Below are 19,569 nucleotides of genomic sequence, written 5' to 3'. Positions count from 1 at the left end.
TACTATCTAGCTGCCTTTTTGGAAAAAGTTTGCTGAATCCCAAACTACCATGACAGTCTCAAGTAAGATTAAAAATGATGGTACTCCATTTTCCATCATAACTGACATACTTTTCTTTATGGTTTCCTGTCATTTAGAATTCTGCTATTTGATTTTTTTCCTAACAAAAGTTCGGCATTACCCATCTAAAATTTACGCTTTGACGTTGAGATTCTGAGACACTATATAGAACACTCTTACATTCATAAGACTTCTGAGACACTAGTATGGGAAAAATTAGTAGTTCAAAAATTGCACATATTATTAGTTTCTTTAGGCATAATCAAACTGAAAATAAATTTAATAGATTTTTAAATTATTTTCCCCACATAGGACTAAGTCCCTTTACTCTCTAACTCTACAAAAATTTGAGTGTAAGCCCATAATTGAAAGAGAGAGAAGCCATTCTGCTATCTCCTCTGTGCAGTGGTTAAAGTAAAACTGCATTTGAGAATTTCTAAACTTAAAAGCACAACATGGATGGAAACAGCCTAAATGCACACCAACTCCAGAACAGATTAACAAGCATGGTATATGTAGACCATGGAATACTATTCAGCCATTAAAAAAGATGGAGACTTTACATCTTTTGTATTAACCTGGATAGAGGTGGAACACATTCTTCTTAGTAAAGTTTCACAAGAATGGAGAAGCAAGAATCCAATGTACTCAATACTAATATGAAGGCAGTGGATGAGCTAATACAAGGGGGTAGTAGGGGAATGACAACTGTAGCCAAAAAATAGCCAGGCGTTGTGGCAGGCACCTGTAGTCCCAGCTACTTGGGAGGCTGAGGCAAGAGTATCACTTAAGCCCAAGAGTTTGAGGTTGCTGTGAGCTGTGACACCAGGGCACTCTACCCAGGGAGACATAGTGAAACTATGCCTCAAAATAAAAAAAATTCTTTTCCTTAGCGTTTTTTCTTTTTGCTCTGTTCCTTCCCTTCCTAGTTGTGGCAGAGGAAGAGTCTGGCTCTGCTCAGGCTGGTAAGGACCAGATGATTTCAAGGGACCTGCCAGTCCAGCCCCCTCAGAACCCTTGAGTTACAAGCATGACCTTAGCACTGTCCTAATCAATGCCATTTCTTCCATTACTTTCAGCCTCTCTTCCTGACCTCCTTCTCTCCTGTTCTCCAAGTTTTTTTCCTCTTTCTTCTTCTGTTATTCCTCCTTCCCTTTTTTTCTTTTCTTCTTTTTCTTTTCTCTTATTCTTTCCTTCTTTTTTACTCTTTCTTTTCCCCCTGTTTCTCCCTGCCTGCTTCTTACCTTTCTCCCCATTTTGGCCTCACAACAAGAGGTCTCTTCATCACATAAACTCTGAGACAAGGTAACAAGAAGGAAAGGAGGAACTGAGAAGGAAAAAGGTACACAAAGAGGTGAACAAGAAGAAAGCATACATGAAGAGGAACCAACAGAAAAATTCAGACACCATGAAAACCAAAATAGAGCAACTCCTCCAACAGACCACGAGGCAGCCTTTACAGAAGACTCATCCTATAAAGAATTAATGGACCTGACAGAAAGGGAAGGTAAAATATGGATGATTAAGACAATAAAGGGAATGGATGAGAAAATAAGACAGAACCAAAAGTCACACAAGAGATATGTAGAATATAGAAAAGATACAGATGAGCTTAAAGAAATGAAGGAGACAATCAGGGAATGTAAAGAAGCAGTAGAAAGTATCAAAAATAGACTAGATCATGGAGAAGAAAGAACATCAGAGTTAGAGGATAAAGTCTTTGAGTTAACACAGGTAGTTAGAGTCAGAAAAGAGACAGACAGCAGAACAGGCACTTATAGACCACAAGACACCACAAAGCATTCAAACATATGGATAATAGGAATCCCTGAAGGGAAAGAAGATTGTCCCAAAGGTATGGTAGCCCTACTGGAGACTATCATAAATGAAAATGTCCCAAGTTTTACTAAAGATCCTGATACACTCCTTTCAGATGGAAATCGAACCCAGGTCACCTCAACTCTAACAGAGCCTCTCCAAGACACATTGTAATGTAACTGTCCAAAGTCAAGATGAAGGAGAAAATTCTGCAAGCAGCTAGGAATAAGCACCAATTGACCTACAAGGGCACAGCTATTAGGATGAGAGCAGACTTTTCAACTGTAACTTTCCAAGCAAGAAGAGCATGGTCATCCACCTTCAACATCCTTAAACAAAATAATTTTCAGCCCAGAATCCAGTATCCTACTAAACTTAGCTTCAAAATTGACAGAGAAATCAAATCTTTTGCAGATATACAAGCACTGTGGAAATTCATCACAACACCAGCTCTACAGGAAATACTGAACACCACAATAGACCATCACCAAAGTAAACACCTACAAGCCAAAAGCCAGAGCTTAGCTTCCACAATAGAACAAAGCATAAACCTATACAACAAACTATCTCATAATAAGATGAATAGAATTCCACCACACTTATTGATACACTCAATAAATGTCAATGGATTGAATTCCCCACTGAAGAGGCACAGGCTGGCTGACTGGATGAAAAAACACAAGCCATCTATATGCTATCTCCAGGAGACACACCTAGCCTGAAGGACAAATGAAGACTCAGGGTTAAGGGACAGAAAACAGTGTTTCAAGCAAATGGAAATCAGAAGAAAGAAGGGGTTGCAATCTTATTCTCAGATACAAGCAATTCAAAGCAATTTTAGTTAAGAAAGGCAAAGATGGACACTTCACACTGGTCAAAGGAACAACACAACAAGAAGACATCTCAATTTTAAACATTTATGCACCTAACTTAAATGCTCCCAGATATATGAAACAAACCTTCAGAGGTCTGAGCAATATGATATCCCATAACACATTAATAGTTGGGGACTTCACCATCCCTCTGACAGAACTGGATAGATACTCTAAACAGAAATTAAACAAGGATACAAAGAACTTAAACATGATCCTAGAAGAAATGGGATTAATAGACATACACAGAACACTCAATCTCAAAGCAAAAGAATATACTTTCTTCTCATCAGCTCATGGCAATTATTCCAAAATAGATCACATCCTAGCATACAAATCAAACCTCAGCAAAACTAAAGGAATAGAAATTATACCATGTCTTATCTCAGACTACAAGGCTTTATCAGTGAAGCTTAACTCCTAACAAAATGTTTATCCCCACACAAAGTCTTGGAAACTAAATAACCTTATGCTGAATGATAACTGGGTTCAAGAAGAGATAAAAGAGGAATTTGCTAATTTCCTCAAACATAACAACAATGAAGACACAAGTTACCAAAACCTCTGAGATACAGCAAAAGTAGTCCTATGAGGAAAATTTATTGAGCTAGATGCCTATCATTGAAAAAGAGAAAGCACACTCACAAACCATCTTATGGAATTGGAAAAACAAGAACAATCTAACCCTGAACTCAGAAGAAGAAAAGAAATAGATAAAATTAAATCAGAGATTAATGAAATTGAAAACAAAAAAATCATTCAGAAAATTAATGCAATAAAAAGTTGGCTTTTTGAAGAGGTAAATAAAATAAACCTTTAGCCAGACTAACTAGAAACAGAAATGTAAAATCTCTAGTAACCTCAATCAGGAATGATAAAGGGGAAATAATAACAGATGCCACAGAGATACAGGAGATCATCTGTGAATACTACCAGAAACACTATGCCCAGAAATTTGACAGTGTGAAGGAAATGAATCAATACTTGGAATCACATCCCTTCCCTAGACTTAATCAAGAAGAAATCGATCTTCTGAACAGACCAATTTCAAGCATTGAGATCAAAGAAACAATAAAAAATCTCCCAACAAAAAAAATGCCCTGGCCCAGATGGCTTCACACCAGAATTCTATCAAACCTTCATAGAAGAGCTTATGCCCATACTGCAGAAATTATTCCAAAAAACTAAGGAGGAATGAATCTTCCCCAACACACTGTATGAAGCAAACATCACCCTGATACCAAAACCAGGAAAAGATCCAATTAAAAAGGAGAATTACAGACCAATTTCACTGAAGAAAATAGATGCAAAAATTTTCAATAACATCCTAGCCAACAGATTATAGCTTATCATTAAAAAAGTTATACATCATGATCAAGTAGGTTTCATACCAGGGATGCAAGGCTTCTTTAACATATGCAAATCCATAAATGTAATTCACCATATCAACAGAAGCAAAAACAAAGACCATATGATCCTCTCAATAGACGCAGAAAAAGCATTTGATAAAATTCATTATAACTCTGAATAATTTAGGCACTGGCAGTACATTTCTCAAACTGATCATAGCCATCTACAACAAACCCACAGCTACTATTATACTGAATGGACTAAAACTGAAAGCTATTCTACTCACAACCAGAACAAGACAAGGTTGTCCTCTATACCACTAGTATTCAACATTGTGCTAAAGTTCTAGCCAATGCCACCAGGCAAGTGAAGGAAATAAAGGGCATCCACATGCAGGCAGAGGAAGTGAAACTCTTCATCTTTGCTGACGATATGATCTTGTACTTACAGAACCCCAAAGACTCAATCACAAGACTCCGGGAAGTGATCGAAAAATACAGTAACGTCTCAGGATATAAAATCAATGTCCACAAATCAGTAGCCTTTGTATACGCCAATAACAGCCAAGAGGAGAAGCTAATGAAGGACACAATTCCCTTCTCAGTAGCTTCAAAGAAAATGAAATACCTAGGAATATACCTCACAAAAGAGGTGAAGAACCTCTATAAAGAAAACTACAAAACACTAAGAAAAGAAATAGCAGAAGATATTAACAAATGGAAGAACATACCATGCTCATAGCTGGGAATAATCAACACTGTTAAAATGTCCATACTTCCCAAAGCAATCCACAGATTCAATGTCATCCCTATTAAAATACCAACAGATGCCACAGATGCCACAATCATTCTTTCAAGACTTAGAAAAAATAATTCATTTTGCCTAGAACCAGAAAAAAACCCGTATAGCCAAGGCAATTCTTAGTAATAAAAACAAAGCTGGAGGCATCAGCCTACCAGACTTTAGGCTGTACTACAAGGCCATAGTGATCAAAACAGCATGGTATTAGTAGAAAAATAGAGACACAGACATCTGGAACCAAATAGAAAACCAGGAGATGAAACTAACATCTTACAGCCACCTGATCTTTGATAAACCAAACAAGAACATGCATTGGGAGAAAGAATCCCTATTCAATAAATGGTCCTGGGAGAACTGGATATCCACATGTAAAAGACTAAAACTGGACCCGCACCTTTCTCCACTCACAAAAATTGATTCACAATGGATAAAAAACCTAAATCTAAGACACAAAACAATAAAAATCCTCAAAGAAAGTGTGGGGAAAACACTTGACGCTATCGGCCTGGGGAAAGACTTTATAAGGAAGACATCTGTGGCAACTGCAACAATAAAAATAAACAAATGGGACTTAATTAAACTGAAAAGCTTCTGTACAGTTATGGAGATGACAACCAAAGCAAATAGAAAACTTACACAATGGGAAAGGATATATGCCTATTTTGAATCAAACAAAAGCTTGATAACTAGGATCTACAGAGAATTCAAATTAATCACATAAAAAGAGCCAACAATCCCTTACATAAACGGGCAAGAGAGATGAACAGAACCTTCTCTAAAGAAGACAGACAAATGTCTAACGAACATATGAAAAAGTGCTCATCATCCCTAATTATTAGAGAAATGCAAATCAAAACCACCCTGAGATATCATCTAACCTCAGCAAGAATGGCCCACATTACAAAATCTCAAAACTGGGGGTGGCGCCTGTGGCTCAAGGAGTAGGGCACTGGCCCCATATACCAGAGATGACAGGTTCAAACCCAGCCCCGGCCAAAAACTGCAAAAAAAAAAAAAAAAATCTCACCCTAGCCGAGTCAGGGGAACAGTTGAAGCACCTCATCATAGCTGGTAAGAATGGATATCCTGGTGTTCCACTGAGCCTTTGCTAGCAGTGGGTCTGCAGTTTCTTCTGTAAGGTGCTTGGATGGAACAGGGGTTATTATCTAAAAGTTCTCTGTCTTGCTAGTTTACCTTTTTCTTATTGGTCTTATGGTAAAAAAGAGCAGGCTTTTCTTGGGGAGTTTCTGTCTGTGCCTGCTGGCTCTCCAGATTGCTGGCTCTATAGTACCCCGTCTGAAGGTATATGAGGCAAAATGAAAACTCGGAATATTCATCACTGTGTCTGTCGTTACTTGTATCCCAAAGTCCCTAAGCAGCCTGACTTCTTTTCTCCACTTTCCTGAGTCTTATGTTTCTTACATTATAACATAATTACCAGAGTTTTTAGGTAAAGTTCATGGGAAAAACAGAAAAAGTACTTCTACATACTCTTGATGGTTTTGTCCCTCATACTCCATTTTACTTAATTCCTCCCATTCACCAGTTTACAAAACATGCCATTCTCATTTTATCAGTCCCTGCCCCCTAAATCTTCCAGACCTCCAGATTTATACAATGTAAAGTCCAAATTCATTTGGCAGCCGTAAGTCCTCCACAATATGGCCCTTCCACAGCTTCCCACCATTCAGACTAGCAAGACATTGTTCTCTGAAACTGTTTTAAATTTCCCCACTTCTCCACCTTCTCTCATGTTCCTTCCTGCCTAAAAGCTCCTTCAACTGCCTTTCTGCCTACCTAAATTCTACTTACCTTTCAGGGTCATATCACATTAATAAATCCTTATTTATTGATGCCCGCAAGCCCATGACAACCTCTACCACCTTTGAACTCCTATAACACTTAGTCCCTGAACCACTGTTTTGGATTTTGCCTTATACTGGTGTTGTTTTCATGAATAACTTATCTTTTCCATTACATTATAAACTCCTTATATCTTACACTTCTTAATATCCTCTATACTGTTTTATACGATGCCTGGCACATAGCAGATACTCAATAAATGTTAATGTAATTTATGCCTTCATTTAACACTGAGGTAAGTTATAATAGTGGAAATTTCATAAATACATGATTTAGTAAGTATTATGGCTGAAACCCACTTAGATAACTAATAACTTTCTTTTCCTTTAATTCAAATAAAGCACACTGCTCACTGTTTAACATGGTGCCAGCTACCAGGATATACTGGTTAAGAAGAGAGACACAGTCCCTGCCCTTATGAAGCTTATAATTAAAAATTCACATTCTTAAGTAATAAAATATTTATGACTACTAGAGAATACTCTGCCACTGTTATAATCAACACAAACTGTACCAATACAAATATGAGGGGACAGCATAACAATGAGAAGCTAAATAATGCCAACAAAACAACAGAAATGGTTAAGGTTTTTGTGGTAAGGTGAAACTCTGGACCAACAGCCTGCAAAGAAACAGCTGTTGGTGTTGATTTAAGCAATCTTGACAAAGGAAGAGTCCTAGTGAAGAACATTAAATAATATTTCCTCAGGTATGCAGTATTTTCAAATCAAAAGGAACAGGTAACAGTGGTTATCTCCAGGAAGGGGAACTGGGCATTTAAAGGTGATAATGGTGGAAGGGAGACTTACTGTTCATTGTATACCCTTTGTACCTTTTGAATTTTGAACCATGTGCATATATTACCTATTCAAAAAATAAAAAAATTAAAGCTGAAATGTCATTTATTAAAAAAAAACTTTCTGTAAGAAAAAAACAGATTCTTAACTGATTTTTAAACAGAATTTCTTGAGAATCTTTCAAATCCTTATGCAGGGACACTGATTATCTCACAAACAAAACATTCTAACTTGCTTTAACTGTCTGGAAAAATGCTGACATTTTTCTGGATCTTCTCACAGCTCCTAGCCAAACTAACTGTCTAATCTTCATCTATTGCCCTTACTCTCAGGGCATAGCAGGGACCTCAATAGTATCAACTGTTCACTACACTATACACTCATAAGGACAGGGCCTGTGTCTACCTTATTCTTCCTTAGAGGTATACGTTATTATCAATCAACTCTTTCCTCAATCTGTGCCTAGTTTAAAACAAAATCAAGGGCTGGTCCAATGGTAGTGGGTCACCAGAGCTTATTAACATTAGTATCACTAAAGCTGGTATTCAACCCCGCCACCCACTGCTAAATTTGACTGGCTTATAAAAATAAATACAGGTAAATAAAAAATAATACAAAATCAAGTTTTTGTTTCATAGGCACTCAATAAATACTGGTTGACCAAATAAATAAAGTACCCTTATTGCCTTAGTTACCATTTACACAAGCAAAACATTAATCATGTGTTACTTTTCCAGTGCTAGTCCTTATTCCTACTGTATCTCTGTCAGGTACATTTTATTTTAGTTAACCTAGTTCACTGTCTGCCCTCTTGTCTACCCTACGCTTCTACAACCACTGTTCTTAAACATCCACAGTTTAACACTGAAAGAACAAGCAATGCTCTTCACCCCCTACTTCCTGATATTTTACCAGATTAAGAAATGACTCCTCATTCAAGCTCTCTTTCTCAATGCCTCCTGTACCACTTTTCTGCAAAGCACACAAAATTCAAACTGTTTTACTTCCATCTTTTCAACAGCTCCAAAAATCTCAATTTCCTCACTGAGCTTTCTCAGACGGATTAAGAAAAAAAATCCTAATAGTTCCTCCCTCCAGCTGTTAAAAATGGAAGTGTTTTTGGTTACTTTCTCAGTTCTCTACTCTCCTCCCCAACTTACTCTTCTTTCCTACCATTTTTAAAAAGTGTACATAACGATTTATTGTCTCCTTACAAAACAGTACATTCTTATTCTATATATTCCTATCTATATCTATATCCTATTCATCTTTCAGATGTCTTCTTAAATGTCACTTTCTCAGGAAAACTTCCCTTGCTCTCCCCTCACCTAAGACTAGTTGCTGGTTCGGCACCTGTGGCTCAAGTGGTTAAGGCGCCAGCCACATACACCTGAGCTGGCAGGTTCAAATCCAGCCCAGGCCCGCCAAACAATAATGACAGCTGCAATCAAAAAACAGCCGGGTGTTGTGGCGGGCGCCTATGGTCCCAGCTACTTGGGAGGCGGAGGCAGGAGACTCGCTTGAGCCCAGGAGTTGGAGGTTGCTGTGAGCTGTGATGCCACAGCACTCTACCCAGGGGGACAGCTTGAGGCTCTGTCTCAAAAAAAAAAAAAAAAAAAAAGACTAGCTGCTAATTGTCTCCACAGCACCCTGTAACTCTATTTTGTAAAATTAATGCTTGTCCATTTCCATTCATCCAGTCTATAAGCATCATAAGACTATTCTATTCACAGCTATATTCTAAATACCTTACACGGGGCCAGACAAATAAAGAAATTTAATAAATATTTGATGACTAGTTGACTGATTTAACAACTGCCCTCAAATACTATAAACTTTTACCAAATACAGAACAAATCTATTAAGATTTATTCACAATCAGATACTTAATGTTTTCAATAAAAAGACAATTACAATAAATTTAGGGCAACATTTAGAACATGCCATCCAGAGGCTGAGGCAGCAGGATGCCCACAAGCCAGAGTCTGAGGTTGCAGTGAGCTACCAAGTCACTGCACTTTGCTCAGGGGCATAGGGTGGGACTCTGTCTCAACAACAACAAAAATTAGTGTATAAAACTGTATCAGAATTTACAGTATTCTAACTCATATTTAGCTGCAATTCTAAAAATACCATTAGTCATTAAAGTAGCATTTACATATATTACCTACCATATGTGACATTGTGACTTAACTCGGCTCTTCGTAAGGATTCATCAAGAACATCATACGTTAATTCACTTGTCCTGTTTAAAAGATATTTTATTTGCAGTGGAATTACAGTATTCTAACCCAATAAAAACACAGTTTTTCAAACTTCTCCCTCTTTAAAACTGAGGATCTACAGAAGAGAAGTAAAAAAAATTCATTTTATGGTGAAATTTGCAAATTTGACTTTTAAAGATTTCATTTGCTCTTATTCATGACCTGAATTTTCTGCATGATCAAAGTTGACTAGTTATCCAATGAGATATACAAAGGTCAGTGAATTCTCTCCTCACTTGTGTTTTATAAATCAAGTCTTTATTTGGTTGCCCATACTATCTTTTATAATTTACTTTGCGACAAAATATTTCTGTTTTTAGTTACTACAGTAATATGTCACATATCAAGAGTATTCTAGACAGTACATTATCTGTATTTTAACCAGAGAGTTTTTTAAGTATTCAAATACTAATGTTTCCCTGAGAAGGTTCTTCAGTAAGAAAATTTTAACTTACATTTATGTTAAAGATAAAGAAATACAATGGTGAAATTAACCAGTTAGTACTACTCATATGTCTTTATGGTCACTAATTACAATAACTACATTGAGGGAGATGCTGTTAAAAACATGTTTAACATGTGCAGTGCTTACAGAATCCTAGCACTCTGCCTCCAAACCTACCAGAGAAAAATCCTCTCTAAGAGGCCAGTATGAAAAACTATGGCTTCTTAGTTGGTATTCTGTATGCTTTACAAATTCAAAAAGCACAAATGAAAAATAAAAAATCAACATAAGATATAAACAGTGGTCTTGCATAGAAACAGTGCTATAAAACAAACAAAAATATCAACATACTTTGGAATTATATAAAGTAGTCATTAAATGTTTGACATCTCTTTCAGGAAAGTTCTCCTTTTTTTCAAATATATAGCCAGAAAATTCAATTTTAAATGCATGTACTTTCATTCTACCTTCACTGAGGTATAAATATACAATAATAACATACACGTGCAGACGTCTGCATATACATACAAAGAGAAAGAGACAAGAGAAAAAGGATAGGCTCGGTGCCTGTGGCTCAAGCGGCTAAGGTGCCAGCCACATACACCTAAGGTGGTGGGTTTGAATCCAGCCTGGCCTACCGAACAACAATGACAGCTGCAACCAAAAAAAATAGCTGGGCGTTGTGGCAGGCACCTGTGGTCCCAGCTACTTGAGAAGCTGAGGTAGGAGACTCACTGAGCCCAGGAGTTGGAGGTTGCTATGAGCTGTGACGCCACAGCACTCTACCCAGGGGGACAGCCTGAGGCTCTGTCTCAAAAAAAAAAAAAAAAAAGGATGAGGGAGAGGGAGAAGGACAGAAAGAGGGACAGAGAGAAGAAAGGAGGGGGAGAGAGAGAATAAGAAAGCAAATGCAAATAGATTGATGAATCTAGGTACAGAATATAAGAAAACTCCTTGAACTAGTCTTTGAAACTTTGAAAGCTTATAATTTTGAAAAAGTATGGCAAAAGAATAAGTTTCAAAAGTACCTATTTATGTAGGTGAAAAGGTAACCATAAAAAAGTTTAAAGTTGGGACCATACCTACGGTGTATCTTACAAGGGTACATGTGAAATTTACTAGGTGTAGAATATAAATGTCTTACATAGTAACTAAGAAAATGTCGTGAAGGCTATATTAACCAGTTTGATGAAAGCATTTCAAATTGTATGTAAAACCAGCACATTGTACCCCATGATTGCATTAATGTACACAGCTATGATTTAATAAAAATAAATAAATAAAAAGTCTAAAGTTGCTGACTAAAGAAATAATTCAGATTAATGGATTAAGCCAGTCAAGCACTTATATCCAACTATAACAAGGGCTAGCAAACTAGAGCCTTCAGGCCTAATCTGGCCAGATATCTGTTTTTATATGATATCAAGCTAAGTGTTTACATTTTTAAACAGTTGAAAAAAATTAAAAGAATATTATTTCATGGAGACTATATGAAAATCAAGTTTTAATATCCATACAAATTTTTTTTGGAACACAGCCATGCTCATTCACAAATATGCTATCTGTGACTGTTTTCGGCTGTAGCAGCAAAGTTCAATAGATACAGTAGACAACATGTGGCCTTACAGATATTTGTTATCTGGTCCTTTGTAAAAAAAAAACTTCCCAGCCCCTGAAAATTAAGAAGGCTTCACAAAGGAGATGGCGCTTCAGAGGTATCTTTCACAATGGGTAGAATTTAAGTAAGCAGAGTGCCAGGATTATCCCAGTAATTCTGAAAGAATTTATGTACTTTTAGAGTGATTTATCAATCACTGTTAAGCCAAGTAAGCATTGAGAAAAATCTGGCTTATCATGAAGCCTCTAGGTGACCAGAGCCTAAGCCTATCATATGGTATGAGGACATTAAGGAAACTTACTTAGAATTGTTTACCTTTGATCATCTTTTCCTAGAAGTCCTAGTATTCTCAAGAGCTGAATTTGTAACCATGGGGCTGGGACACTGTGATAATTGAAATCTACTGGGAGCTTTCCTCCAACTACTTGCTTCAAAATAGTTACAAAACTGCCAGTCAAGTCTTTGTATCCAGATGGATTCTCCTGTATCCCAAAAGAAAAACAATCAACTTTCTGTTAATAATAATACCTTATCAAATATAAAATAGACTCGGTTGAAATGACTGACTAAATGCATGTTCACTTAAAAGTTTATGTCCACATTTAATGAAACAGCATTCTAATATTTATCATTTCTTTCATTATGAAACTCCTCTGGCTAACCTAAAGTTAAATCATCCCCAAAGAAGCTTCTACCACTCCCTAATTTGCCCCAAACACTGTTTAATCACATTTCAAAAGTTATTATAATTACAACTTAGAATTCATTGTTGTCCTTTTTTTTTTTGAGACACAGTCTCACTATGTTGCCCTCAGTAGAGTGCCATGGCATCACAGCTAACAGCAGCCTCAAACTCTTGGGCTTAAGCAATTCTCTTGCCTCAGCCTCCTGAGTAGCTGGGACTACAGGTGCCCACCACAGTGCCCGGCTATTTTTTGGTTGCAGTTGTCATTGTTGTTTTAGCAGGCCTAGGCCAGCCTCAAACCCGCTAGCCTCAGTATATGTGGCTGGTACCCTATTCACTGAGCTACAGGCGCCAAGCTCATCTTAGAATTCTTAACAGCCAATAATCAGCAATTAAAGCAAAAAGTGAAAAAAACTGCAATAGTGAAAAAGGGCAGTAATACCTCTATATTGGATGAAAATCAAGGCCTGTTTTGCAATCTCTGAACTCTGTTTCCAAAGACTTTTCACATAAAACGAGTTAAATATTTTACAAGTAGAAGAGCATAGCCAAGACTACTTAACCATTCAAAAGCTCCCAAAATCAATAAGCCTGCCAATTAAAAACTAATTAGCCAGATAATACTGAAAAATATTTGTTTCTGAATGAGTGTGCCTTGATTATCTGACTAATCCCTTTGCTGGAGAAATTAAATACATACTCCTTAAAGCAGCAATTCTCAACCTATAGTTCACAACCCCTTTAGGGGTCAAATAACCCTTTCACAGGGGTCACCTAAGACCATTCTGCATATCAAATATTTACATTATGATTCATAACAGTAGAAAAATTACAGTTACGAAGTAGCGACGAAAATAATTTTATGGTTGGGGGTCACCACAACATGAGGAACTGTATTAAAGGGCTGCGGCATTAGGAAGGTTGAGAATCACTGCCTTTAAAGAGTGAACATTAGATTCTTCATTGTAGTTTTCGTTATGTATCAAGGGTACATTTTTAGAAGAGAAATAATAGAGCTTTCGAATTTTACTCAATGTTAGAGGGAAAATAAGATTTAACATCAAATATCTATTTATATTTTATTATTTTATAACAGTGCATAAAAGAGAAGACAAGCTTCAGTTTTATAACTTTAAATGAGTTCAGGAGCAGATTTCATTTTGTTATAGTAGGTGTTCATGAAATCTCTTGCAAATATTTTGGACACAAAAGGTTTTAGGCCATATACTACTAAAATTGGATTAGTATAAATCCATCATTATCAATCAGAAAAATATTTTACTATACCATTCAACCCTTCTTCCTCATCTGAGACAGTATCAATGTATGGAGTCAACACTGCAGTCTACACCTTGCACAACCCCTATAGGCTCCCCTCACTGCTATAAGCTGTTATACATCCAATAAAAGTGGATAAAAGAAAATTATTGCTTGAAAAACCACAAATCTGTACATTTTCCACAGCTACCATTTTTCTACACTTCTTTGGTAACATGAAAAAATATTAGGTATTTTTTAAAAATTAATTCAGTAACGTACCTACAATTTACGCTATCAACAACTTTGTAAAAATTTCTACCAAAAAGTCAATAATAAAAGCATAAAATATTGCTGAAGCATTTTAGAAATTAAAAGAAATATTAGTAAGATATTTCTTTTAATTCCATAATTATTTTTTTCTACTCATTACTTGCCGACATTTCCAACTTACCTTAATCATCCTAAGGTATATGTGCAAGGAAGCAGCCATGACCCCAACATCTCTGTCACAAAGTGCTCTCCGAAACTTAATATGGATATGCTGTACTTGATTAGGAGCAATGAGATAGAACTTGTACAATGCCAGAACAGCTTTTCTTCGTACAATCTCCCTAAAGACAAAAAATGAAATCTAAACAAGGTAATCTGAATTGTCAAACATTTCCTTTGAAAAGATTATGGGCCAGATGATTTCAAAATAATAGCTATTACCTTAATCTAAAAAGAGAAAAGAATCCATTTCCTAATTTCTTTACATATCAAACTATAAAAAGTAGGCAATCTCTAGGAGGTAACCTTAAGTGCCCAAGTTATCCATGTGGGTCACTTTGAAAGTTTTGACACAGACTGTGATGGTCCATTATTTCACTTCCAATAAACACAGTCATCAGCCTCACTTGTGATTTACTCATTCAAGTTCAACTTGCTCAGCTTATCAGTGTTACTGGGAGGGATTCATTTGTTTCCATCTCCATAACTCCAGAAACAGAGTTTCAAAAAGTCTAGCCTAGATTTTACTATTAGACTAAAGAAATGAGAAACAACATGAAAAATATTGAAAAGGATCCTTTCAGTTCTCAGGATTTCACACAAAGAGTGAGTATGGTCACCACAACAATCGTGGTAAGGAAAAAACTATGTAAAATATTCTGTTGCTATAATCAGATCAACCTATAAATACCTATGAAAAGCTAATAACTGATTTCTAATAATTAATTCTCTATAGCCATCCTTTGTTCTAACCACAAATTTGACATGCAAAACATAAAAAGTCTGAAAGACCTATAAATATTCTATAATATATGCTATCATTTTAGCTAAAAGGTTCATGGTCAAAAATTTCTTAAAGAATATAAGCTATAAAGACAACATTCTACAATCTTAGAACATTAAAAATAGTGACTTAAGCATATAAAATAAATATTGCAACAAAAAAATCTTTATCAACAATGTAAATATAACAAAAATGCTTTAATCACAAAGGAAAAAGATTATGAAGTTAAGAGAGTTGGTCAAAAAAAAATAATTCTAAGTACAATGAGCAAGTAAGTCAAGCTAATAAGAGAATTAAGGAAACTTAGAAGAGAAGTTCAGCAAAATATCACAAATTAAAGTTTATTTGGATATATTCTGCTGTAAAAGAGAATTTGAACATTGTGGTTTTGATATAAAAAGAATTTTCCTAATACACTGCAGCTTTGAACCATGTTCAAAAGCTGTATGTTTTCCATTATTTCACCTTATCTCAAAACAACTTTCTGAAAACTAAAGAGCTTCAACCAACCCTGTATAGCCAAGAAAAAAACAGCATCACTGTTCATTAGTGGTACAAATGGGAAGAAATCCAAGGAGCCTGATACTAAGCCCCACTGTTTCTTAGTTTAACTTTATAAAGTTATCTAAACATTTTTCTAAACCCACATTAAAAATAAGGATGACCCTACTAGGGATTTTTGTATTATATCTGACAGTCAAAGAATATTCTCTATCCTGGTAGCACTAAATTGAAATTAAAATAAATTTTCTAGTATAAATTTCTGTTTTGAAAAATATGGTGCGGCTCGGCGCCTATAGCTCAACCGGCTAAGGCGCCAGCCACGTACACCTAAGGTGGTGGGTTCGAATCCCCAGCCCGGACCCGCCAAACAACTATGATGGCTGCAACCAAAAAAAAATAGCCGGGCGTTGTGGCGGGCGCCTGTGGTCCCAGCTACTTGGGAGGCGGAGGCAGGAGACTCGCTTGAGCCCAGGAGTTGGAGGTTGCTGTGAGCTGTAATGCCACGGCACTCTGCCCAGGGGGACAGCTTGAGGCTCTGTCTAAAAAAAAAAAAAAAAGAAAAATATGGTGTAAGGCCAGGTGCAGTGGCTATAATCCTAGCACTCTGGACACCAAGGTGGGTGGACCACCCACCTGAGCTCAGGGAGTTCAAGATCAGGCACAGCAAGAGTAAGACCCTGCCTCTAAAAAAATAGCCGAGCCTTATGGTGGTGCGTATAGTCCCACCTACGTGGGAGGCTGAAGCAAGAAGATTACATGAGCTCAAGCGTTTGAGGGTGCTATGAGCTATGATGCCATGGCACTCTCCCCAGGGGGGCAAAGTGAGACTCTGTCTCTAAATAAATAAATAAATAAATGGTGTAGACATCTATCCTAAAAGAATTTACTTACTTAGAATGTTGAAGTTTATCTTCTATTAATGGAAGAACAGCTGGAATCATTTCTCGAGGGAAAATCTGGCTGACGACAGTAAGTGCCATACATACTTCTACTAGGTTTGTGCTCTGCAAGTCCTTGGGTAATTATTAAGAATAGAAAACATTCAGTGTAAATTCTGAAACTCAGGGTGGTAAAGTCAACCCTTAAGTCATTTTATAGGAATATCTCTATTTCTATTTGTTTCGTTTGCCTTAGTAGAGTCAATAGATAAATATTGACAAAAAGTAAAACAAAACAATTTTATGAATTTTTCTTGTTTATCAATAATATGAGTGAATGTTTAAAAGGAAGTAATTCTGGAATATATACAATAAAATGCATACATTAATATATACTTACATATGCACATGCCTTTAAATCATTCTAATAGAACATAAAAATATGTTTTTGAAAGTTTCCAAAGAATTTAGTAAACTTAGTAACCTTAATACAGTGTATGAATTAAAGTTCAGAAAACACTACACACACATACTTTTACATATCAGAAAACCAATACAAGACAAAAAGGAAAAAGTTCAGCAATTCAATTATATCTCATTATCAATACTGATTAGAGGTTTAACAGGAAAAAATATTGTAAGTGAATAATTTCTATCTATATCCCTTTAATATAGATACTAGAGAAAAAGACAGCAACATGGAAAGTACTCTTAAGAGCCTGGAGATCTGGATTATAATTCCACGTCTTTTAAAATGAAGTAATAACAACAGCAGCAACAGCAGTAACTACTTAGCGTAGCATTTCATTTTACCCTCAAAACTCTGTAAATTCTATTATTTATCCCCATTTTACAGATGGAGAAACTGAACTAAAAGATCTTTCTGTAAGTTCAGTTTCTTCCAAAATTATTTAATTCAATATGATTGAGGAGAAATGTCAGATATGAGTTAGAGTAATTGACGACTTCATATTAAGCAGCATACAATACAGTACCTTCACAACTGTATTCACAAGGAGAAGCAACAATTCATGACTTTCATGTAGAAATAAAGAAACAGCCAAATAACCTGTAAAAAAGGAGGGGGAAAGTTTCATTACCACCTACCAAATATAAACCTTTCCCAAGAAGTTAAAGCAATTCTGTACTATACTGTAAGCTTTAAGCGTCAAAGATACAAATTTCAAGTAAAAACAAAAACAAATTGCAAAACAGGAAGTTAAAAAACTGCAGCAAGGAAGATTTCAGGATAGTAACACCAGAATTATATATTTCACATGATATACCTGAAATGAGGTGTATGTATACCAACTTCAAGTCCTATAAATGACATTAAGAGATGTCTCTTATCTTCTGTCCAAATCTCTACCTTATCAATCAAAACATCCTCTCTCCAAAAAAAAAAAAAAAATCCTCTCTTACAACTGAACATAATTATTCAAAAATAATAGTTATTATAGTTAATAGTGAGTTACTGGATATTTGTATTGAGTTAGCTATATAATACCAACTCATATGACATAAGTCACATTTTAAGTACATGTATTGGCCAGGCATGGTGACTCTCACCTAAAATCTCAGTACTTTGGGACACCAAAGAGGGAGGACTGCTTAAAGCCAAGAGTTTGAGACAAGCCTGAGCAACACAGTAAAATCTGGTCTCTCAAAATAAAAAATTAAAAAGAAAAAAAAAAATTAGCCAGGTGTAGAAGCACACACCTGTAGTCCCAGCTACTTAGGAGGCTGAGGCAGGAAAATTGCTTAAGTCCAGGAGTTTGAGGCTGCAGTAAGTTATGATTGTGCCATGGCCTGGGAGACAGCATGAGACTGTCTCTTACAAAGTACACACACACACACAAAAAAAGTACATACAAAGGGTGGTGCCTGTGGCTCAGTCAGTAGGGCACCGGCCCCATATACCGAGGGTGGCAGGTTCGAGCCCAGCCCCGGCCAAACTGCAACAAAAAAATAGCCAGGCATTGTGGCAGGCACCTGTAGTCCCTACTTGGGAGGCTGAGGCAAGAGAATCACCTAAGCCCAGGAGTTGGAGGTTGCTGTGAGCTGTGACGCCACGGCACTGTTCTGAGGGTGATAAAGTGAGACTCTGTCTCTACAAAAAAAAAAAAAAAAGTACATACAAACATTAAGCAACACACATTATCTTATTTTCTCAATTAAATGAATAATAGTTGATGGCAGAAATTCTGTCTACATTAAATGTATTCATTGGCTTACATTAACACTGTTATTTTAATAATATTAAAAAACATTTGAAAAGTACATTTTAGGACTGAGGAAATATATTTATATCATGACAAATGCCACGTACATGGAATCTAAGTGTTCCATGCCATTTTCTGTGTCATCCCTCATATTGATAATAACTAAAACTTATTAGATCACTACCATGGCTCAAGTACCTTATTTTTTCTGTTTTGTCTTTTTGGGTTTTGGGTTTTGTTTTGTTTTTTTTTTTTTTGAGAGTCTCATTCTGTTGCCCAGGATAGAATGTCATGGCCTCAGCCTCACTTATAGCAACCTCAAACTCCTGGGTTCAAGTAATCCTCCTGCCTCAGCCTCCCAAGTAGCTAAGACTATAGGTACCTATCACAAAACCCAGCTAATTTTTCTATTTTTAATAGAAACGGGGTCTCACTTTTGCTCAGGCTGATCTCGAACTCCTGAGCTCCTTTTCCAACAATATTCGTACAAATAATAAGCAAGGGAGAGCACAATTTTACTTGTACTGAAGACTGTGCCACATATACAGAGGGGTCCGTGTGTATGTGTATATCTGTGTGTGAATGTGTGTGTGTATATAAAATAAGCCATTCTTCATCAAAAAAAAGTGCCAAAGCTGGCCTAAAATCTCAAGAAAGTGGAAGAGACAAGAGTACCATGGTGAAGACATATAGAAGGTTTAAATTGTATCTTAAATTAAAATAGTGATTTCTACTCAATGATACACATTAAGAATATCCAATGCCAGCTCAGCGCCTGTGGCTCAAGTGGCTAAGGCGCCAGCCACATACACCTAAGGTGGCGGGTTCAAATCCAGCCCAGGCCCACCAAACAACAATG

The 19,569-nt window shown here is 36.4% G+C and overlaps 1 protein-coding gene across 2 annotated transcripts in view; it reads right to left on the bottom strand.

Annotated features, from left to right (window-relative positions):
• AP4E1 (adaptor related protein complex 4 epsilon 1 subunit) overlaps positions 1 to 19,569 on the bottom strand; it is a 79,785-nt gene that overhangs the window by 44,024 nt on the left and 16,192 nt on the right. For both annotated transcript variants that reach the window (XM_003784353.3, XM_023510103.1), the window contains exons 4-8: positions 17,484 to 17,557; positions 16,502 to 16,623; positions 14,285 to 14,444; positions 12,204 to 12,370; positions 9,733 to 9,806 (exon numbers count right to left, since the gene is read on the bottom strand). In XM_003784353.3, coding sequence (XP_003784401.1) covers positions 9,733 to 9,806; positions 12,204 to 12,370; positions 14,285 to 14,444; positions 16,502 to 16,623; positions 17,484 to 17,557 — 597 coding nt within the window. The remainder of the gene's footprint in view (positions 1 to 9,732; positions 9,807 to 12,203; positions 12,371 to 14,284; positions 14,445 to 16,501; positions 16,624 to 17,483; positions 17,558 to 19,569) is intronic.

The sequence above is a fragment of the Otolemur garnettii genome, unplaced genomic scaffold (genome assembly GCF_000181295.1).
Source record: "Otolemur garnettii isolate 467f Iridium unplaced genomic scaffold, OtoGar3 scaffold00011, whole genome shotgun sequence".
Taxonomy (NCBI): domain Eukaryota; kingdom Metazoa; phylum Chordata; class Mammalia; order Primates; family Galagidae; genus Otolemur; species Otolemur garnettii.
The sequence above is the reverse complement of the archived record's forward strand: the minus strand, read 5'-3'. Positions and strand labels throughout refer to the sequence as shown.